At 30.7% G+C, this 19,487-nt stretch overlaps 1 protein-coding gene across 1 annotated transcript; it reads right to left on the bottom strand.

Annotated features, from left to right (window-relative positions):
* Nucleotides 1-3,867: 3,867 nt before the first annotated feature.
* LOC129968666 (tubulin alpha-1A chain) lies at nt 3,868-13,806 on the bottom strand. Its single transcript, XM_056082789.1, has 4 exons — nt 13,659-13,806; nt 9,496-10,050; nt 5,780-6,307; nt 3,868-4,318 (listed from the first exon to the last, which is right to left on the bottom strand). The coding sequence occupies exons 2-4, from the start codon at nt 10,021-10,023 to the stop codon at nt 4,019-4,021; spliced, it is 1,356 nt and encodes a 451-aa protein (XP_055938764.1). The 5' UTR covers nt 10,024-10,050; nt 13,659-13,806; the 3' UTR covers nt 3,868-4,018.
* Nucleotides 13,807-19,487: the final 5,681 nt, after the last annotated feature.

Raw genomic sequence — 19,487 nt, 5'->3', positions numbered from 1 at the left:
AATTTCTTATAGATTATTTGTATTTTTAAGGAATTGCTTGACGATTCATCTGAGAAAAACTAACAGAACCAATCATCAAATGACCAATTTTAGAAATTTTTCATAAATTCTAATCTTATTTTAGTTGTATTTTCTGTATTTAGTGTTTAAGACTTTTTTTTTTTATTTCTTTATTTTGCGATATCGACTCTATATCCACTATGGGACTATAAACTATTTATAAAGAAGGCGGTTAATTTTGAAAGTTTAAGTGATATTGTTAATTTTTTAAGAAAACAATAATATGCTATACGAAGAGTAACGTGTTGTAAAAAGAAAACTGTAATCTTTAAGGACCACTTAGTGATGTTAGAACTGAAGTTTAAAACTGTTTTGCTCCACTGAATTTTCAATAACATAGAAGTAATATTTTACTTTTATTTATAACTCATGGGCACTTGAAGGAAACAAAAGTGGGCAACCTAAAGGATTACAAAATGAACTGACAGTAGATAATTCCTGCTTTCAACAATTTCCATTTATTAATAAACTATTACAAGTTAAACATTTTTTAGTTTTTAAACATTTAGAATGTTAAAAATGTTTAGTTTTTAAACATTTAGAAGTTATCTCTTCGATGAATTTGTTCAAAAGTGGCTGCGATTAGAATAACTATCGGATGGTTATGTCTTCTAATAGTTTTGTTGCTTATATCAATTATTTTGAGTGTTGAGTCCTTTAAATTCTATTATAAAAGAGTAGTATAAAAGAGTAGTAGGAACCACTAAATTAACGTATGAAGAATTCTTAACTGTTAGGAATCAAATTGAATCCATCTTAAACTCTAGACCAATTACTCCCTTATCGGCTGACCCCAATGATCTTAATGTACTTACTCCAGGCCATTTTGTAATTGGTCGCCCTATAACTGCCATAGCAGAACCTGAAATCAACGTACCTTCAAATAGATTAAGTAGGTGGAAATTGGTAACCAAGTTTGTACAAACAATTTGGAAAAACTGGAAGCGTGATTATTTAAATCACCTCCAACAGAGCTACAAATGGAACTTTAAAAAAAAACAATATTGTCCCAGGCAGCATGGCTATTTTGAAAGAAGACAACACACCTTTGTGTAAATGGCCTTAATGTCGTATTGTAGAAGTAATTCCAGGTAAATAATTCGTATTGCTACAGGCACGTACAAAAGGCAAATATCTGTTATGTTTGCTGCCTATTGAATAATTTGATTGTATATATTAATCAAACTTATAATTACTTGTATAAATAATGTTAATTATATTGTGAACTCGCATTGAATAATAATGTGTAAAATCTGTTGTTTATTTAAGTTTTTCAAATTGATTGAACTTTATTTGTTATATCTTTTATTTGATGATTAATTGAATAATATAATTATTCAATGCGGGGGAAAATGTTAAATATCAAACAAAAATATTGTTAATATCGCCATGTCAGATGATAGTGCGCCAATTGTGGCAACCATTCTTCTGTATAGATTCTGATATTTGTTCTTTATGATTCTTGTTCGTCTGGTTTCGTGGTTGGCGTTCTATGGTCAGCGTTCAGTCATGAATAGTATGGAACTCTTAATTAAACATTGTTGATTACAAATTAGTTTCATACTATTCATGACTGAACTCTCACTATAGAACGGCAACCACGAAACCAGACGAACAAGAATTATAAAAAACAAATATCAGAATCTATACAGAAGAATGGTTGCCACAATTGGCGCACTATCATCAGGCATGGCGATATTAACAATCTTTTTGCTTGATATTTAACAGTGAGGTACATTACTCTCTTGTATACAAAATTCTGTAATTGTCGAAACATTTGACCTCTAGATTTTGTTTGAATCTTCCCGGTTTAGATTTATCTGGGTTCGAAAACTACATATGGGAATTATGCCAGTCAATCTAAACGCGTTATCTCAAAATAATTATGAAGTAGACGGATGAAATTTGGTATGTGATCTTTACATCGAATTTGTAGATTTTTTTTTTTTTTTCAAATTTTGAGTGAAATCGAATGCAAGGTGTTTTCTGGGATAACACTTTTATTAGAGTGGGGAAAGATTTGGGGAGCCAATTCTTCTCGTTTCTTTGTTGCATTTTCTTGGTTTAGGAACTGGTAAAGAAAAAGAGTACTATTCGTCATGATTAGGGTGGAGTGATTAAAAACAGTGTATTTAATTTTGTAATTTTTAGAAAAAACATCAGAGCATATTTCAATGATATTTTTCCTCATAAAATTGTTGGTACGAATTTACCATAAGTTTAAGCTGGTTCATTTCAATTTTTTAATAAGTGGACTATAATCTTATTTAAAATCAAGCGACAATTCGAAAGCCAACTTTTTATTTCATCGAGGTTCACTGACCCCACGACGATTCAGTACGAAACTGTTTTTAAGAGCTGATCCCATTTCAGCAGGGTTACCATACATTTTATCACTGAAGCCAAGGCAGCGCATGGTTGCAACATTCTTTAACAAAAAGCGGTAACAATTGTTATGTACTGTTTTCTCCAAGAATGGAGTTATCTGCTAATATTGCATTTTTTTACCTGTGAATCATGTTTGTGTTAAACTTAAGAACTGTTGCATTCATTAAAGAACTATTTAGTATACATTTCCTACAAGTTTCTGTGTTCATTCATTCTTAAATTAGACACAAAAGTCATGTTGTATTTTAACTTTTAGAAGTCAGTGTATATCAAAATCGGCTATTTTGTTGGTTAAGTATACCAACAACGGCGATTTAACTTTTGAAAGATGCAACAGCAGAATTTTTTTCCTCCTTGGCATTTTTATAAAACATGCATATCTCAAAATGCATAAATTATTGTTTAACATTTATATGCAACATTCAATTAATTCTTGGAACCGATTTATTTAAAAAGATTTTTGCATTTGGAACAAGTTTAGTTTGATAATGCATAGATTAGTACACAGTGGCCGTAAATTTGCAAGCCTGAATCAGAAATTAAATTCAATATCGTAACTTAGGTTTCCTTTTTAAAAAAATATATGATTAGTTTGAAGTATCACATATATCCCAGAAGTTAATTTTTGAAAAAAGGCATCATTATGTTTGACGACAACATTTTTATCTCAAAATACCTGTATTGTTGATTCTCCAATGTGTAATTCTGCGTTTTTGTTTAGTAACTCTGAAAGTAAAATCTTACCAGGATGACGCTCCGTACACCACATATGTAAGAAAAATTTTTTCGTATGGCGATATGTAGTACAAGTTTTTGAAACCTGTGCATTGAATGATTTCTAAAGTATTGAAATCGTTTGGAAATTTTATTTAAACCTTAAACCATATTTCGTGTTCATTGCTGTTTGTGATTTTCAAAAGCAAAGAAGAATGTGTGATTTATATTTCATTTCAGTTTTATCTGTGCAAAAAGTACGCTTAAACTTGAATTTGAACGCATTGTATGTAATTTTATATAGAGAAATGTTGTTTCGTTGCGTAATTGTAATCCTTAATCTGTATATTTAAAATCGTTATTTAACAGAAGTTTACATTTTAATGGCTGTTTTTTCTACCATAAAAAAACGCTTTCTACATTAAAAATTTTATTTCTATTGATATTTTACGTGCTCGTATGTATTTGTAAATTTTATAATTCATTCCTAAATGGTGTCTCTCAAACAATTCCTAAATGTTAAATTCTCAAACTTTAACATTTTACCACAAAATACTGAGGTGATTTAATAACTTCTAAACTGTCAATGATTTTTGTTTTAGCAGTTGTTTTGTTTTATAATTAACCCACTAGTTAAAAAACGATCATTTCTCTAAGATTATCTCTGTTTCCTAAAACTATAATGGTTTACGAAAACTATGCAAGTCTCATACTATGCTTTTAATGAATCATCTAGTTTAAAACATAACAAAAATCTGCTCACAGAACAGCACAATTAACAAAATTCAGTAGTTGAAAATAAATAAAAAAATTATTTAAAAAAGAATTTGACTGTTGGCATATTTTTTTGGGCAATTTAATATTCTTCTCCTTCTTCCTCTTCGGCGCCATCAGTTGAGTCGATTCCAACTTCTTCATAATCCTTCTCCAAAGCTGCCAGATCTTCTCGGGCCTCGGAGAACTCTCCTTCTTCCATACCTTCGCCGACATACCAGTGGACAAAGGCTCTCTTGGCGTACATGAGATCGAACTTGTGATCCAAACGGGCCCAGGCTTCTGCAATGGCTGTTGTGTTGGACAGCATGCACACGGCACGTTGGACTTTGGCGAGGTCACCACCAGGCACGACAGTGGGTGGTTGGTAATTGATACCGACCTGTAAATAGAAATATATATATATATATATATATATATATATATATATATATATATATATATATATATATATATATATATAAGAAAGCAACGTTCGTAGTCTTTAATACAATTCACTTTTAGATTTTCCAAATTTTTTAAATTACTGTTCTGAAAAATATTTGAGTTAAACGCATTTTTACAAAAGTGCAAAGTGACGTCTAAAAACCGTATTCCTGTAATCTTGAAAACGTACTGCTTGTTAATATTACGCTATCGAGAGCTCGGAATTCTAAAGAATAAATTATTTTGCTATTGATATTTCGAAATATTCCAGTATAGCGATTACATAACTCTACTACCTTCTCTTTTGATACAACAGATGGCGTTACCTTATTAACATAAAGGTATAGTTCCCATGATTCTTCTTGGGAATCATTATTAGATTGTATTCTAAGTGAGTGTCGTGTATTTTTCGTGTTCGTGTTTGTTTTGTCTTGTGAAATGTGGAACTTAGAAAATAAATAAATAACTGCTCCTGAAAGTCGTCTATCTTTTTCATCTACATCAAAATGAAGTTATAAAGAGTCTCTTTCTTATACAGCAGGTTTTTAATATGATATTTTAAATTAAGTATGTCTTCAAGCAATAGTTCTCTGCCTCTTAGTATTAAGAACCCAATTTTTATATCAGTTTCATTTGCTATGAAATTTGAAATTTAAAATAATTAATATCAAAACTTCTCTTATTTGTGTACATATATTTTTTAAAAAGTGTTTTTTTATTTTTGTATTAATAGAATGCTTTTCATCTTTATGGATTTTGATGGTCAGTTTTTTAAAAAATGTTTTTCGAATATCGCTTCTGTTATTTCTTAGTCTCAGGAAGCACAAAATCTGATAACTGCTGCCTCAAAGCAATTCTAGTTATGTAAAATGATTATTATACAGAAAAATTAGTAAAGTGAAAAATTTCGAATTATTTTGAATAACAGCATGATTATAATTATTGTAACATTTATTCTGTTCGAAACAGAATACTCATCCCATCTATCATGTGACATTGCCATAAGTTTCAAATTATATTCACAAAAGACCATCTCAAATCGGCAACATTAATTACCAGAAATGAGCCAGGAACTAAAATTTAAGATACGAAGAACTCTGGAGCTTCAATGTTTTTACTTACCTTCTCTTCTTCGTTATTCTATTTGCAGTAATAATGTTATGTAACCTATAATTGTATATCTTTAATTTTTACATAATTTTTTAATCCAGAGCGTGTTCATTATTCTTTAGTAGGGTCCATTTATTAATGAATTTTATTGCAATTAAATTAATAATAAAACAAGAACACTGACCCAATGAAAGACAACAAAAGTATACCTATTCTGATATTATATCATTTGAATAATAAATAACTGCTATACTTATTAATTTTGAATAAATAAGAATCTGAACTGTTCAATACTCATTCAACCTACCTTAAATCCAGTCGGACACCAATCCACAAACTGTATGGACCGTTTCGTCTTGATAGCAGCAATGGCGGCGTTCACATCCTTTGGGACTACATCTCCTCGGTATAGCAGACAACATGCCATATATTTTCCGTGTCTTGGATCGCACTTGACCATCTGGTTGGCTGGCTCGAAGCAAGCGTTGGTAATTTCAGCCACCGTCAGTTGCTCATGGTAGGCTTTCTCTGCAGATATCACTGGAGCATAGGTTACAAGCGGGAAGTGGATTCTTGGATAAGGTACCAAGTTGGTCTGGAATTCAGTTAAATCCACGTTCAGGGCTCCATCGAATCTGAGGGATGCGGTGATTGAGGAGACAATCTGCCCGATTAATCTGTTGAGATTTGTGTAGGTTGGTCGCTCGATGTCAAGATTTCTGCGGCAGATGTCGTAGATGGCCTCGTTGTCTACCATGAAAGCACAATCGGAGTGCTCCAGAGTTGTGTGGGTGGTCAGAATGGAATTGTAGGGTTCCACAACTGCTGTGGATACCTGAAACGTGAAAACGGAATGTTATAAAACGATATAAAAATGTATTTGGGGGGGGGTAAAAAAGGGAGATAAATTAATTAAAAATTTTTTTATCTTTTTTTGTAAATTGAAGATTTTTTCTGTGTACTCCCCCATTATGTAAAAAATACATTTTATAACTATACTCAAGAAATACAAAAAAAGATATAATTTTTTCCTACTTTTTAATTTTAAGATTTAATTATTGCATATTTAGTATATTGCAGTAATATACTAAAATTATTTTTAAAAAAAAACTTGCAAATTTTTATTTTAACCCTTTCTAGGGCCGTGGGAAGTATGCTTTCCACCAAATTTATCAATCTTTGTATGAATTTATGTAGGTTGGCATAAGTTCTGACAAATTTTTTTAGAAGGACAGAAACTTAGATGCTTTAATTCTTTATCTCACACAAAATGACGTGTATTGATTATTAATTAACCAAATTAATTAATTAATCAAACTAAATTTATCCAATAAGCTAAATGAATCCCTTTCCTTATCCTAATTTCAAGCCTAAAATATTTTAACATAATATGACTAAAAAAAAAATGGCCCTTTAAAGGGTTAAATAAATTTCCATTAGTACCATTAGATTTGTAATAATGAAAGCTATGTATTAAAATTTCGATTTTACATCTTTTCATTTATGAATCGTTTAATGTCATTCTCCGAAATGATGTATAAGCGGTGCTCTACTATATTTTGGTATACATTAGAATTCATATTCAGAATTTTTTAACTAATGCTCTAAGTAGTTCACCACGTTGTCACACTGTGATTATAAAAATTGTGTCTCGCAATTAAAAATTATTTGAATTTCCGTATGCATAAACATTCAAAAAATGTTTCATATATATATTTTAAAAATAAATTCGAAGATTTATACAGAATTAATGTGAAGCAGATATAAATGGGTACAAATCGAGCGAAAAGTAATGATTTTCGAAATAGCTAATCCGTGTCCAAGGTGAATGCCATCATTATGTTAGATAGGAATCTATATCAACTTTTCGGGTGGGTGAATTTGGATTGAAAATAAATGTCACAGAAGGATGTGAACTTTTTTTTTTAGGTTTGGAATCCTTTGCTTTCCGAGTTCTTGAGAAGTCGAAGAACTCTAACCTCAACCGAGGTCTGCCGCTTGTCTGAAAGCCAAAAGGAACCGAGTATTTAAACGCCACGTGCAGCGACGTCAGAAATTCATTTCATTCCATTGACGCAGTTGGGAGACGTAAATAGAATTGTAGTGAGTGTAACTTATTGTAGTAATTGGTAGCAATACAGTTAAAGGATGGCAATTAATGAAAAAAAAATTTTAATTTTAAGAGAAAAAATAGAAATAAAAGATAATAAATTTTAATTTTAAATAAAATTTTAGCTAGTGAATTTTATGTAGTTAAGAATATGTTTTAATGGAAAGTAGTTAGAAAAATTGCATTTACAATCAAAGAATTTTTTTTCATTACAGTTTCATTCATTTCTTTGTAAATCAATTTAATTTTTTTATTAAGTGCTATTAAAGTTCAGCTGATTAATCTATAAAAAGTACACTCACTTCGTGTACTTTTACATAAAAATTAAGAAAGTAAACTTTGCCGAGAATAATAAACTGGAGAAGCTTTATAAATATTTATTCATCGATTCCTTTGAGCTGGATAATCAAACAGTCAATGCAAAACCACCCAAGATATCTTTTTTTTTGCATTATTCTCATAGTAATTTAATCCCGTGCTTTCTTTTGCTTTACAATAGCCATCAAACTTATTCAAATTGCAATCAGCTATTGTTTAAATTTCAATACGTTATTCATTGTTTTTTCTTTTTTGTGATATTTTATTTTAGCTGATTGATTCGCAAATCAATAGCTGTGGTAAACATTCAATAGTTAGATCCTGTTAAAAAATCATTGTATTTTTTTTTTCACATTTCGTTGAATATCTCCTTTAAATTTAAGTTGTTTTTTAAAAAAATCTAGCGAACCAGATTTAATGAAACCCAGTTCTTGAAAGCGATTTGTAATTAAATACTTTGTCATTTTTTTTCATAAAATTTGGTGCTTGAAAAAGGATTATATACATATTAAAAAAAAAAATCTTGTTTTTAGAGTTTCGGAAGGGAAAAAGGGATATTATCCTCATATCCCCTTTTTCTATAAAGGGGATATTGTCCTTATTCATTTTTTTATATAAAGGGGAAATTGGATATATGTCTCCATTTTGTTAAATCCAGTTCTGGATTTAACCCAATGGGGACATATACATTATACCAACCAGAGGAATTTTGGTATAATATGAGCTTATATTTTTATAGATTGTGTTATAGATCATTTATACTCTAATTGTGTCTGTTGATGTATCATAATATGAGCTTAATTTTTATAGATTTTGTTATAGACCATTTGTAAATATCATAATATGAGCTTAATTTTTATAGATTTTGTTATAGACCATTTGTAGATATCATAATTTGAGCTTAATTTTTATAGATTTTGCTATAGACCATTTGTAGATATCATAATTTGAGCTTAATTTTTATAGATTTTGTTATAGACCATTTGTAGATATCATAATATGAGCTTAATTTTTATAGATTTTGTTATAGACCATTTGTAGGTATCATAATTTGAGCTTAATTTTTATAGATTTTGTTATAAACCATTTGTAGATATCATAATATGAGCTTAATTTTTATAGATTTTGTTATAGACCATTTGTAGATATCATAATTTGAGCTTAATTTTTATAGATTTTGTTATAGACCATTTGTATAGATCTCTAATGATATGAGATTAATTTTTTATATATTTCGTTATTGACCATTTGTAGATCTCTAATTGAATCTGATGATTCATCAATTTCAAGTCAGATTAATTTGGACTGCGGATTCGTACCTTTCTTCCTTTGTTATTACAGCTTACCAGTAATATATATTTAAATTTATATCTAATTTCTTAAATAGTTGTGATTAACTCTTCGTTGCCCAGCATTTATGTCCTGCGCAATACGACTTGATGTACTCCCCAACTAACTGTCCTACCATTTCTGTCCTACTATATGATTCTTATTTGGCAGTTTCCTAGTTTCATTTTAATTGCTGTATTTGCTCATAATAAATTCCTGAAAAAAAAAAAAAAAAGGCAAAAGACTTAGAGTGCCGTGATACCCACCTGAGGAGCGGGATAGATTGCGAATTCAAGCTTGGATTTCTTTCCGTAGTCCACGGATAATCTTTCCATTAGTAAGGACGTAAAGCCAGATCCAGTGCCACCTCCAAAGCTGTGGAAGATCAGAAAACCTTGAAGTCCCGTACATTGGTCAGCCAGCTTGCGGATTCTGTCCAGCACCAAATCCACTATTTCCTTGCCAATGGTGTAGTGACCTCTCGCATAGTTGTTGGCCGCGTCTTCCTTGCCCGTGATCAGCTGTTCGGGGTGGAATAGCTGCCTGTAGGTGCCGGTGCGGACTTCGTCCACCACTGTGGGCTCCAGGTCCACATAGACGGCTCGGGGGACGTGCTTTCCGGCACCAGTTTCGCTGAAGAAAGTGTTGAAGGAATCGTCTCCGCCGCCGATGGTCTTGTCGCTGGGCATCTGGCCGTCAGGCTGGATGCCATGCTCCAGGCAGTACAGCTCCCAGCAGGCATTGCCTATTTGTACGCCTGCCTGTCCAACATGGATACTGATGCATTCACGCATTTTGATCAGTCAGTTCAGATGTAGAATCTGAAAGGGAGAAGTTATATCTAAATTCATGTTCTATCTGATTCTTTAAGAAGATTGTGTGAGGTCCATATTTTGATATGTCTGCTTAGAATATGAAAATCTGGGAGATTATAGATAATGAGGAAGGTATAATGTTATTGTTTAGATGTTTATATTTTGGATTTCTTTTCTTGTCCGTAACTCACATTTTTGAACTCTGCCAATATGCAAATTATAAAAGCTCGAGTGATCAATGGGGACAGTGTTAAATTTAAAAATTGAAGATAATGAAAGCTGTGGTTATTAATAAAAAACAATTCCGAAATAAGAAAAAAAATTAATTTAAATAAAAAAATTAAACAAAGAAAGAATCATATTATTAGGCGGAGTTCTCCTATTATGATACCTCTGAATTGTCATATGTGAACCCATCATTTTGATAATTTAGATAAAAAAAATGAAAGGAAGGTAAAGAAAATAAATCTAAATTTTAATTTTTCAGATATATCAGTTGTAAAATCTAAAAGGTAAATACATGTATATGTGTGTGTGCGTGTGTAAATTACTGTTCTGTCGAACCACAATATGGGCCATAGAAGTACAGAAGTTTTCTACATTTTTATTGACATAAAAATGTAGAATAAAATAAGATATTTAAAAGAAATTATGTTTAATTAATATTCGGTAAATATACCGGCAGATACCGATCTACGTATTTTGATAATTCAGATAGAAAAAGAAAATGAGAGGAGAAAAAAAGGGGGGGGGGAGAAGAAGAAGTTAAGATGCGCATTTCAAGAGCACTACGGAAAAGATCAAAATCAGATTTTGTGATGAGGAGAGTTTAATTGAGTTTCTAAATCTCTTTTCTGTTTGGGTAGCTACACAGTAGTGAAATCAGTGACAACTGTAACTGCAGTGGATTAGAATTTGTATAAGTGTTTTGATTTATTAATTTCATTTTATACATCGCTGCGGAAAAATAATGATTACAAAGTTTTCAATTGTATTATTAATTAGAATAAAAATTAGTAATATATGACACATTATTTAAGAAAATACTTTTATTTTTAAAAGTTTATATTTTTCTAAACTTAATGAAAATTGTATTATTTATTAACAAGGCAAAAATAATTTCTTAAACATCTTTTTTTTTCTTCCTAAATTGATTTTTGAAAATTATAACTCATTTCTTAATTTGTCGGTGATGACACTCGATATCCTTTATATAATTATTTATAGATTGGCAAAATCAAAGAATCACCCCCTCCCCCAATCTCAACTATTGGGACAGTTTCGCCATTTTTTAAATAAAAGATTATGCCTACATTAAATATATTATCAATGACCTTATGATCTAAACTTCATATAATATCAGTTGTCGCTTGTTCCATTCCATTTTCAAAATAAATCTCAAAAATGCTATTTCGCACTACATTCTCAATAAGGTAAAACATTGACAGTCAATAAAGTCTTTATTGAATCAGTAAATAAAAATTCTCTAAATTATTACAAAAATTAAGAAACATATTCAACATTATTCAAAAAAATTTCTAATATTAAATGGTATCATTAATTATTCTTATAAACTTCGTTTCGATTTGTTAAAGCGGTTGGGGGTTGGTTGTTAAAGGGGTTAAATTTGCGGGTTGGTTTAAATTTAATCAATTTCCGGTTTTAGATTAAAGCTCAACTTTTATGTGAGATGACAATTAAAGGAATTGATCAGGTTATAACACAATAAAAAGAACAGGTGTAAGGACTCTAAAACAATTATAAATTACATGTTATCAAAATTTGAAATTTAAAAATAGTTTGCTTGGGAAATTATTAAGATCTAGTTATGCACAAAAGATTTTTTGAAATTTTTTTAGTAGCAGTAATCTAGGCAAACCAATTGATAACAAAAGGCGGCTAGTAAAATCTCCTATTGAGTCAGAAACATTCATTCGACACAATGCATTGTTGCAAGCGTGCATATTTCTCGCCAACCAGTGTGCAGGTTGTGTCATATCTTGAAATTTTTTCAATTTTATCCGAAATATAACCATTTTGAAAGTTCAAAGATTTAGTGCAAATGCCCGTCAAATTATTCATTTTTCACAATAGGTAATTACAGTTCTAGTTTTCAGCCACGAAACTGGATTTGCAGATGTTCCAAATTCTGATTGAATATAGCTCGTAGAAGTAATGATGTATTCAGAGGTAAAGTCACTGAGTTACTAATTTTTTTTAAAGCTGCCTAGAAAGATGTAGCTAATTTTGGCATTCGGCTCCTATGGTTAACAATAATAATAAATAACTCAATATTCTCAACAATTCTTGCGTCCTAAATTAGTTTTTACCCTGTTTTTCAAATTTTTGTATATTTACTTTATTTAGTTTTAAAAGTTCTTGGTCAGGAATATTTTATTCATTATCATATTATTTAATTTTCCTCGATATTTCTTACATCATGAATGAGTTATTTAAATAAAATAATGTGGCTAAATATGTATAAACTATTTAATACCTGAATATATATACTGGCTAGGAATATTTTAGTCATTATCATATTATTATTTAAATTCCTCGTTATTTCTTACATTATGAATAAATAATTAAAATAAAATAATATCGTTAAATATTTATATATTATTTAATATCTGAGCTGACAATTTGCTCATGTACGATTGCCAAAAATCTCTTTTAATTAAAAAATTATATTCAGTATATTTTGGCGTTATGATTTCATTTTATCTAGATTTATCTGCATAAATTTAATACTGATATTGTATTACTTGAGGCGATCAAAAGTTTTTATAGATTATTAATTAAAAAAAACAGTGTAGATGCAAGCGCAATAAATGAATATGCATCCTCGAGTAACAGTTTCGCTAATTCAATTATTTTGGGAGGAAAACTATCCTCAGGTCCATCTTTGGCAACGCTTAATTGGGATTAACATGGATTATCGATTATTTATGCGTGCTCTCTTTTGGGAACTATTCTTGAGGTTAAAATCATTCTAAAATTCATCTACAAATTTCATATCTAATACTTTTATTCAATTTTATTCTTCTAGTGATTTAATTTCAATATTTTTCTTCTTCTTTGTAAAACATTTTGCTAGACAATCGATCGTCATTAATTTTAAAATAATGATTCCGTGCAGACGATAAACAAGTTATACAGAATTTTTAGTATAAGAATTCTTTACAAAAAAGGTGGATGATTTTATTTTATTCCGAAACAATATTACAATTCGGAATCAGAGCGAAAAAAAAAATGCATTTGAGGCGTAAAAATATAGTATTTTCCATTCTACTGCTATGAAAGTTTCTCTAGTCCTTTTCTTTTATTTCATTAATAAACTTCCCTTTTTTAACTTTAATTAATGATAAGAAATTACTTTATCTCATGCTTTAATCATAACTGCGCCATTCTATTGCAGACTAAATATACATATGCTTGATAAGTCTTCTGAAACCTTACAATGACAAAAAAAAATATGCAAAAAATATATCTATCTGAATTTGTGAATCAGTTTTAAATAATATTCTATCAAGATAATCTAAGTAAATATAAATCTATCATGAAAGAGTCGAACAGAAAAATTTAAAAGTCCTAAAACTAACCGGCGTACTTACCTGGAGAAGAAACAGAGCAGAGATGCTGCGTTGTAAATTGAGTCGTCAGCGAGTTGTGCAACGAACCTCGCCCTAGACCTGAATCATCCGTTGCAGAATTTTCCTCCGCATCTTCAAGGAAAATCCACCAATAAGGAGATACACAACAACGCGCATGCTCATAGTTGTGCCACGAGAATGTTAGCTCGGATCAATGAAAACAGACGAATTATTCTTTATTATTTTAATTTTCTTTCTACTTTAATGTTTGTTCTTCTAGAACCGAAAACGATTAAAGCATGCACCTGTCTGGAATGTTCGCACAGAGTTCGTTGAGATTTGTTTTTTTTGTTCGTGTCTGCGATGAAAATCGTTATCGATTTAAATTTTTTTCTGCTGGTGGAACAATTTAAGAATTCAAATAAGTAGTAAGAACATTTTAAGTTGAAAAACTATGCATGAAATACATGCATTAGTATTTTTGTAAAATTTGAAATTTTTGAATAAATAAGACGGATTTTATTTCTGGTTTTATAAAAATTGTAATTGTGGATGGAAATTTCATAGTAATATGTATACATGTATACAAATTCGCTTTATCTTCGAATATTATGCTGAAACTGGTTTTATTTTTATAAAAATTATATTTGAATGAAAATTTCATGATAAAATGTGAGAAATATGCATAAAAATTCCCTTTGTCTTCGAATATTATGCTGAATATGGTTTTATTTTTATACCAATTGTATTTGTAGATGAAAATTTCATAATAAAATATGAGAAAATGCATAAAAATTCGCTTTGTCTTCGAATATTATGCTGAATTGGGTTTTATGTCTTTGCTGTAATAACTAATAAATTAAAATTAACTTTTCTATATATTAAGTCCATAAAATTCAGAACTCCACGTTTTCATCTGTACTTAAAAAAGGAAGTGTTCGTATACGGTATCATGACGAATTATATCACATTTACAGTCATAAAATTAGGCACACAGATAGAAGGGCTGAATGTATTCGTAGCCCGAATTTTGAAATTTAGTGTAGAATTTTTCTTTTTTGATGATTTGGTCTGTTTTGATTAATTTTTTGCAAATATTTTCACGCAGTATAATTTCTAATGACATACAAACATTGTCATTGTGTTATCTTTGCTAAATTTTTTGAGATAATAATTATAATATATCTTCCTAATTTAAAACTAGAGCTCTCGAAATATTTTATTAATTTTTTAATTAATTGCTTCCCTGAAGAATTTACACATTTTTTCACAGACCCATGGTAGAAAATGTGCGAAAACATTTTTTACGTTTGGCTATTATTGGCTTAGCGTGTCACTTGTTTCTGATTTTAATTTGAGAAATTACCAAACAAAAAAAAAAACAAAAAAAAAATGTTCCAAGAATCTTGTCGGCTTGCGGATACTGCTAGAATTTCTTAGGAAAACAAATTTTCGTCAAAGATATTAGATATGAAAGCAGTTTCATCCTAAGCAATGACATGAATATAAGCCAATATTTTATATGACAATTTGTCTGGAATTTAGGAAAATTTGTGTTCAGAATATATATATTTCTATTCCGATATAAGTAAGTTTACAAGTATAATAGAAATCATCCGGTGTGTATTCAGTGAATTTAACACAACAAATTAGATATAAGCAAATAATGCTTTATTCGATGGGAAACAAAAAGCATAGGTAATATAAATACAGTCGAAATGTACACAAAGAAAAAAGCGCTACTAGAAACTAACAACACGCAGCAGACTGCAAATCCCTAAATAGAAAATAGCTCAAAGATATAAAACAAGAGAACCCACTAGGCAATCAACCCTTCCCCTCTCATTCACCCCACTCTAAAGAGAGACTCCATATTTTTTTGAGCATTCTGTTTATAAAGTTTTTGTGATAGGAAATGGAATTTTCTAGAAGGATACAGATCCCAGCTCCTAATAGAGACATCACCTCAATTCTTGTATTTTTCAAAAACTCCATTTCTGTCGCCAAATGGCATTTAAGGGTTGAGATCATTTACCAGCATCCATTCAGCGTCCTGTACATCTGTATCTTATCTGTAAGAATATCTGTAAAATTCTCTTCTCAGCAATGGTACTGATATCGCAGGAAAGCAATATTACAGAGTTGTGCAAGTTTGTCTTCTAAAACTGTTGGCCATTGATCCGATATTCATTCAGCATCAATCAGAACTATCTGTGAATTATCTTCCTTGTCAGGAATCTTATTGCACTTTGAAGCAATATTACAAATTCGTAACAATATAACTCAATAACATTACCAGCTAAATGGTTAAATTTTAGCAAGTAGTGTCTATATAAAAATGATAGATTTGTATTAAATTTTTATCCAAATAAGTTAAAAAGAAGAGCTATTTTAGCTAAACACATTATTAGTTATTATCACTAAAAGAAAAACAACAACAACAACCTTGCCACTGTATTTGAAAAAAAAAAAAGAAAAAAAGAAAGAAAGAAAAGAAAGGAGGGGGGGGGGGAAGAAAAGGAAAAGAGCCTTCTTTATTCCTATTTATATCCACGAAAAACTATGCACATATTTTTAATTATTGTACAAATTTTATTTTTAATGCATCATCCTTTATTAATGGGGTGTAGCACGATTCAACTTCAACAAGTGGTACTAAAGCAAAAGTCACAAGATTTTGCCACCCTCTTTTATAGGTTTGAGCAGTGACATAGTATGAATAAATGACGACAAGGGCTGCCATTGTTTTTTGCCCATTGATGACAATCTTTTTAAAAAATTGAGGTAAAAGCATTAATGTTTCGTGCACATAACGCCTCCTGAAATAGGCACTTGGGGCATCTATACCCTCGATGCTTTTCGGTCGTTGCGCCATTGTATTAAAGCGCGATACTTTAAAGTGATTAAGAATTCAGAATTCAGTCTTTTATAAATTTTAATTGTTAAAGACGGGCATTGGATATTTTGAACAAGCATGAGCATTTCATTAAGAAGAAAGAGGTATTATGAAGACATCAAAATAAGTGAACGAAAGTATATTTGTACTACTCTAAAAATAATTATGATACTCGTTGAATTTATATCTGTTGATCTGCGAGAGCAAAAGAAGAATAAAATCATGCCATATTACATACGTAATCTGCATCTTTAATAATTATTGATCAAGAAATTGGATTCGAAACTTGAATAAACTGTCGTTTGAAATCTTTATCTTTTAAATAATTACTGTAAATATAAGTTGAGCAGTAAAACTTTGAAATCATAGCATATTAACAGTAAGGCAAGATGAATACATTTGCCATGGACGCTAGTCTTAGGAGGCACTGTGGGATCAAAACATTAATGTTTTTATGTCACTTGTTTCAGAGAAATAGCATTGGGAGTGAAAAAATAAAATAAAATAAGGCCATATCCTCCGGCGCCCTTCTGTGTCATTGCAAGGTCTCTAAGAATTTTTAAGAAGGTAGTCTGAATCTTCAAAAAAATATAACGGAATGCGAAATCAGCTCTATTAGAAATATATTCTTCAGTTATAACACTGATTTTTAAAATTAGAAAAAGTTTTGATGAATAAATACTTTTAGATTATTATTATATCATTATTTTGGCATTCCTGTTGAAATGTGAATTTCTTTTAATTCTCATTGGCATTTTGATGTGTGCTGACGTTTTACTAGAAAAGAAAGTCAAATGATTTGTGCATTTATGCTCTTGCATATCAATTCTTTTGAGATCAGTATTAAAAAAAAACTCTTTACCTTTCAATCCACTTCTGATGTTAATTCATATCATTAAAATTCCGCACTAATTTCAACATCCATTTAACGGCTGGAAAAGGACTACTCATTCGTATTTAGGCTAATTGCTGCTTTTGCCGAAGTCTTTAAATTTATATAGCATTAAAAAGGGGGGGAAAATCAACTTATAAATTTATCAGCATAATGAAGAATTTAAGGAGAAGCTAAATATGTTGAAAGATGCTTTTGTATTTACTTTAACAGAATAAAACATGCCATCAAAAACATAACATAAAAAAAACCAAGTCTCGCAACTCAATTCTTCTATCGTAAAAAGTTGTGAGATCCATGTACTACCAAGTCGGTCAATTCATTCAGTCCCTACTTAAGGGTCCTTCTGTCTTAAGTTATTACGTAATTAGCTAACCTGAACAACATCTTATATTGACAATATCAATATTAAAAATCTTTTATGGTTTAAATAAATAGATTGACTTGGCAATCGCACTAAACAATCTAATTTAATATAATATGTTAATGTAATCTAATTTAATGTAAAGATGCATTGTGTTTTCATGCGATGGCCAAGTCAATCTATTTATTTAAACCACAAAAGATTTTTAATATTGATATGGTCACTATAAGATGTTGTTCTGGTTAGCTAATTACGTAATAACTTAAGACAGAAAGACCCTTAAGTAGGGACTGAATAAATTGACCGACTTGGTATTACATGGATCTCACAACTTTTTACGATAGAAGAATTGAGTTGCGAGACTTGGTTTTTTTTACAAGTTATGTTTTTGATGGCATCTCATTTCTTTTTGTAAATTGTCCTTTTCTTACTTTTGTATATAGTCTTCCTCTTTTTCTTTTCCGGAAACTACTTCTTGAGCTTCAGCTACAGTTTTTCTCATTGACACTTCGTCTATGATAAATAACACTACTTCTTTCAAATCTGATCTCAGAACTTGGAGCACTTCATCAGAAAGTGGCTTGTACTTCGGTGTTTGCTTGTGTTCTACAGGCAGCTGCAATAGCCTAGTCAATCTATTCACATTGAATGCAGCTATTCCTGTTGGAGCACTAATTGCCACTTTTTTTTATTTAAATACGTCTTAACCCAAACTTTCAGAGTTTTTATTAAGTTGCACTTTCCAGTGTCACCAGTTCCACTCACAAAACAGCGTAAAACGTCAGCGTTATTATCAGTTGTGTCCATTTTATTTGTGATCACATCGAAGACTCTTTTTTGATCGGCATTAAGTTTTGCGATCATACTTTGAAGATCAGTTTGCTCTTCTACCAGATTGATTCTCTGAAAGTCAACCATTGCATTTGCAGCTTCCACAGCTTCGAATTGAATTATTTCAAATTAGATATTGTTGCAAACCTGTAATTTTGCTTCCCAGCGCGAATATTGTCATCATAAGAAAGATCGTTTTACAGTAATCTGTATTGGATGCTGTCGGATGCCGAGCCAGTGATCCCAGAGCTTGGCGATAGACTTGGCGACCATTTGGCGACTTGGCGACGAGTTTGCCGACAAAATGGATAATGCTCGAAACTTCGAGAAATTTATCGATCCGTCCATTATTACACGCATATTTTAGTTTTTCCTTGATTTATACACTAAACACTAATTGCATGCTAAATTTGAAGCTTCTATGTCTGCTAGAAGTGCCTTAGAATTTTGATGATCGGTCAGTCAGTCAGTCAATCAATCAGTCAGTCAGTCAGTGAAAAAATTCACAAATTTTGACTAGTCATAATTCTGAAACTACTGGTTCAAATTTAATGAAATTTGAAATATACCGTGTTTATTTCATGCCTGCTTGGTTACTGAAAATTCAGGCTTCTAGTTTTATTCACAACGAAGTTATAGGGGGTCGAAAATGGCCTGAACTGCTTCGAGAAAAGGATGGTACGGCCGTGCCGCTTGTTTTTGCTCGCCTTGGCGGGGGCACTACCGTGCCCCCAGATACTTTACTTGTCTTCGTCATACTTTCATAATGGAAATATGAAACGTATTTCAGCTATAAGAAAAGAAAGCCTTTATGAGTGGATACTTTGACCAAGTTTCTAGCAATTTTGCCCTCACGATACCGTTTTT

The sequence above is a fragment of the Argiope bruennichi genome, chromosome 5 (assembly GCF_947563725.1).
Source record: "Argiope bruennichi chromosome 5, qqArgBrue1.1, whole genome shotgun sequence".
Taxonomy (NCBI): Eukaryota; Metazoa; Arthropoda; class Arachnida; order Araneae; family Araneidae; genus Argiope; species Argiope bruennichi.
Note: the sequence above shows the minus strand (reverse complement) of the source record. Positions and strands in the feature narration are given on the sequence as shown.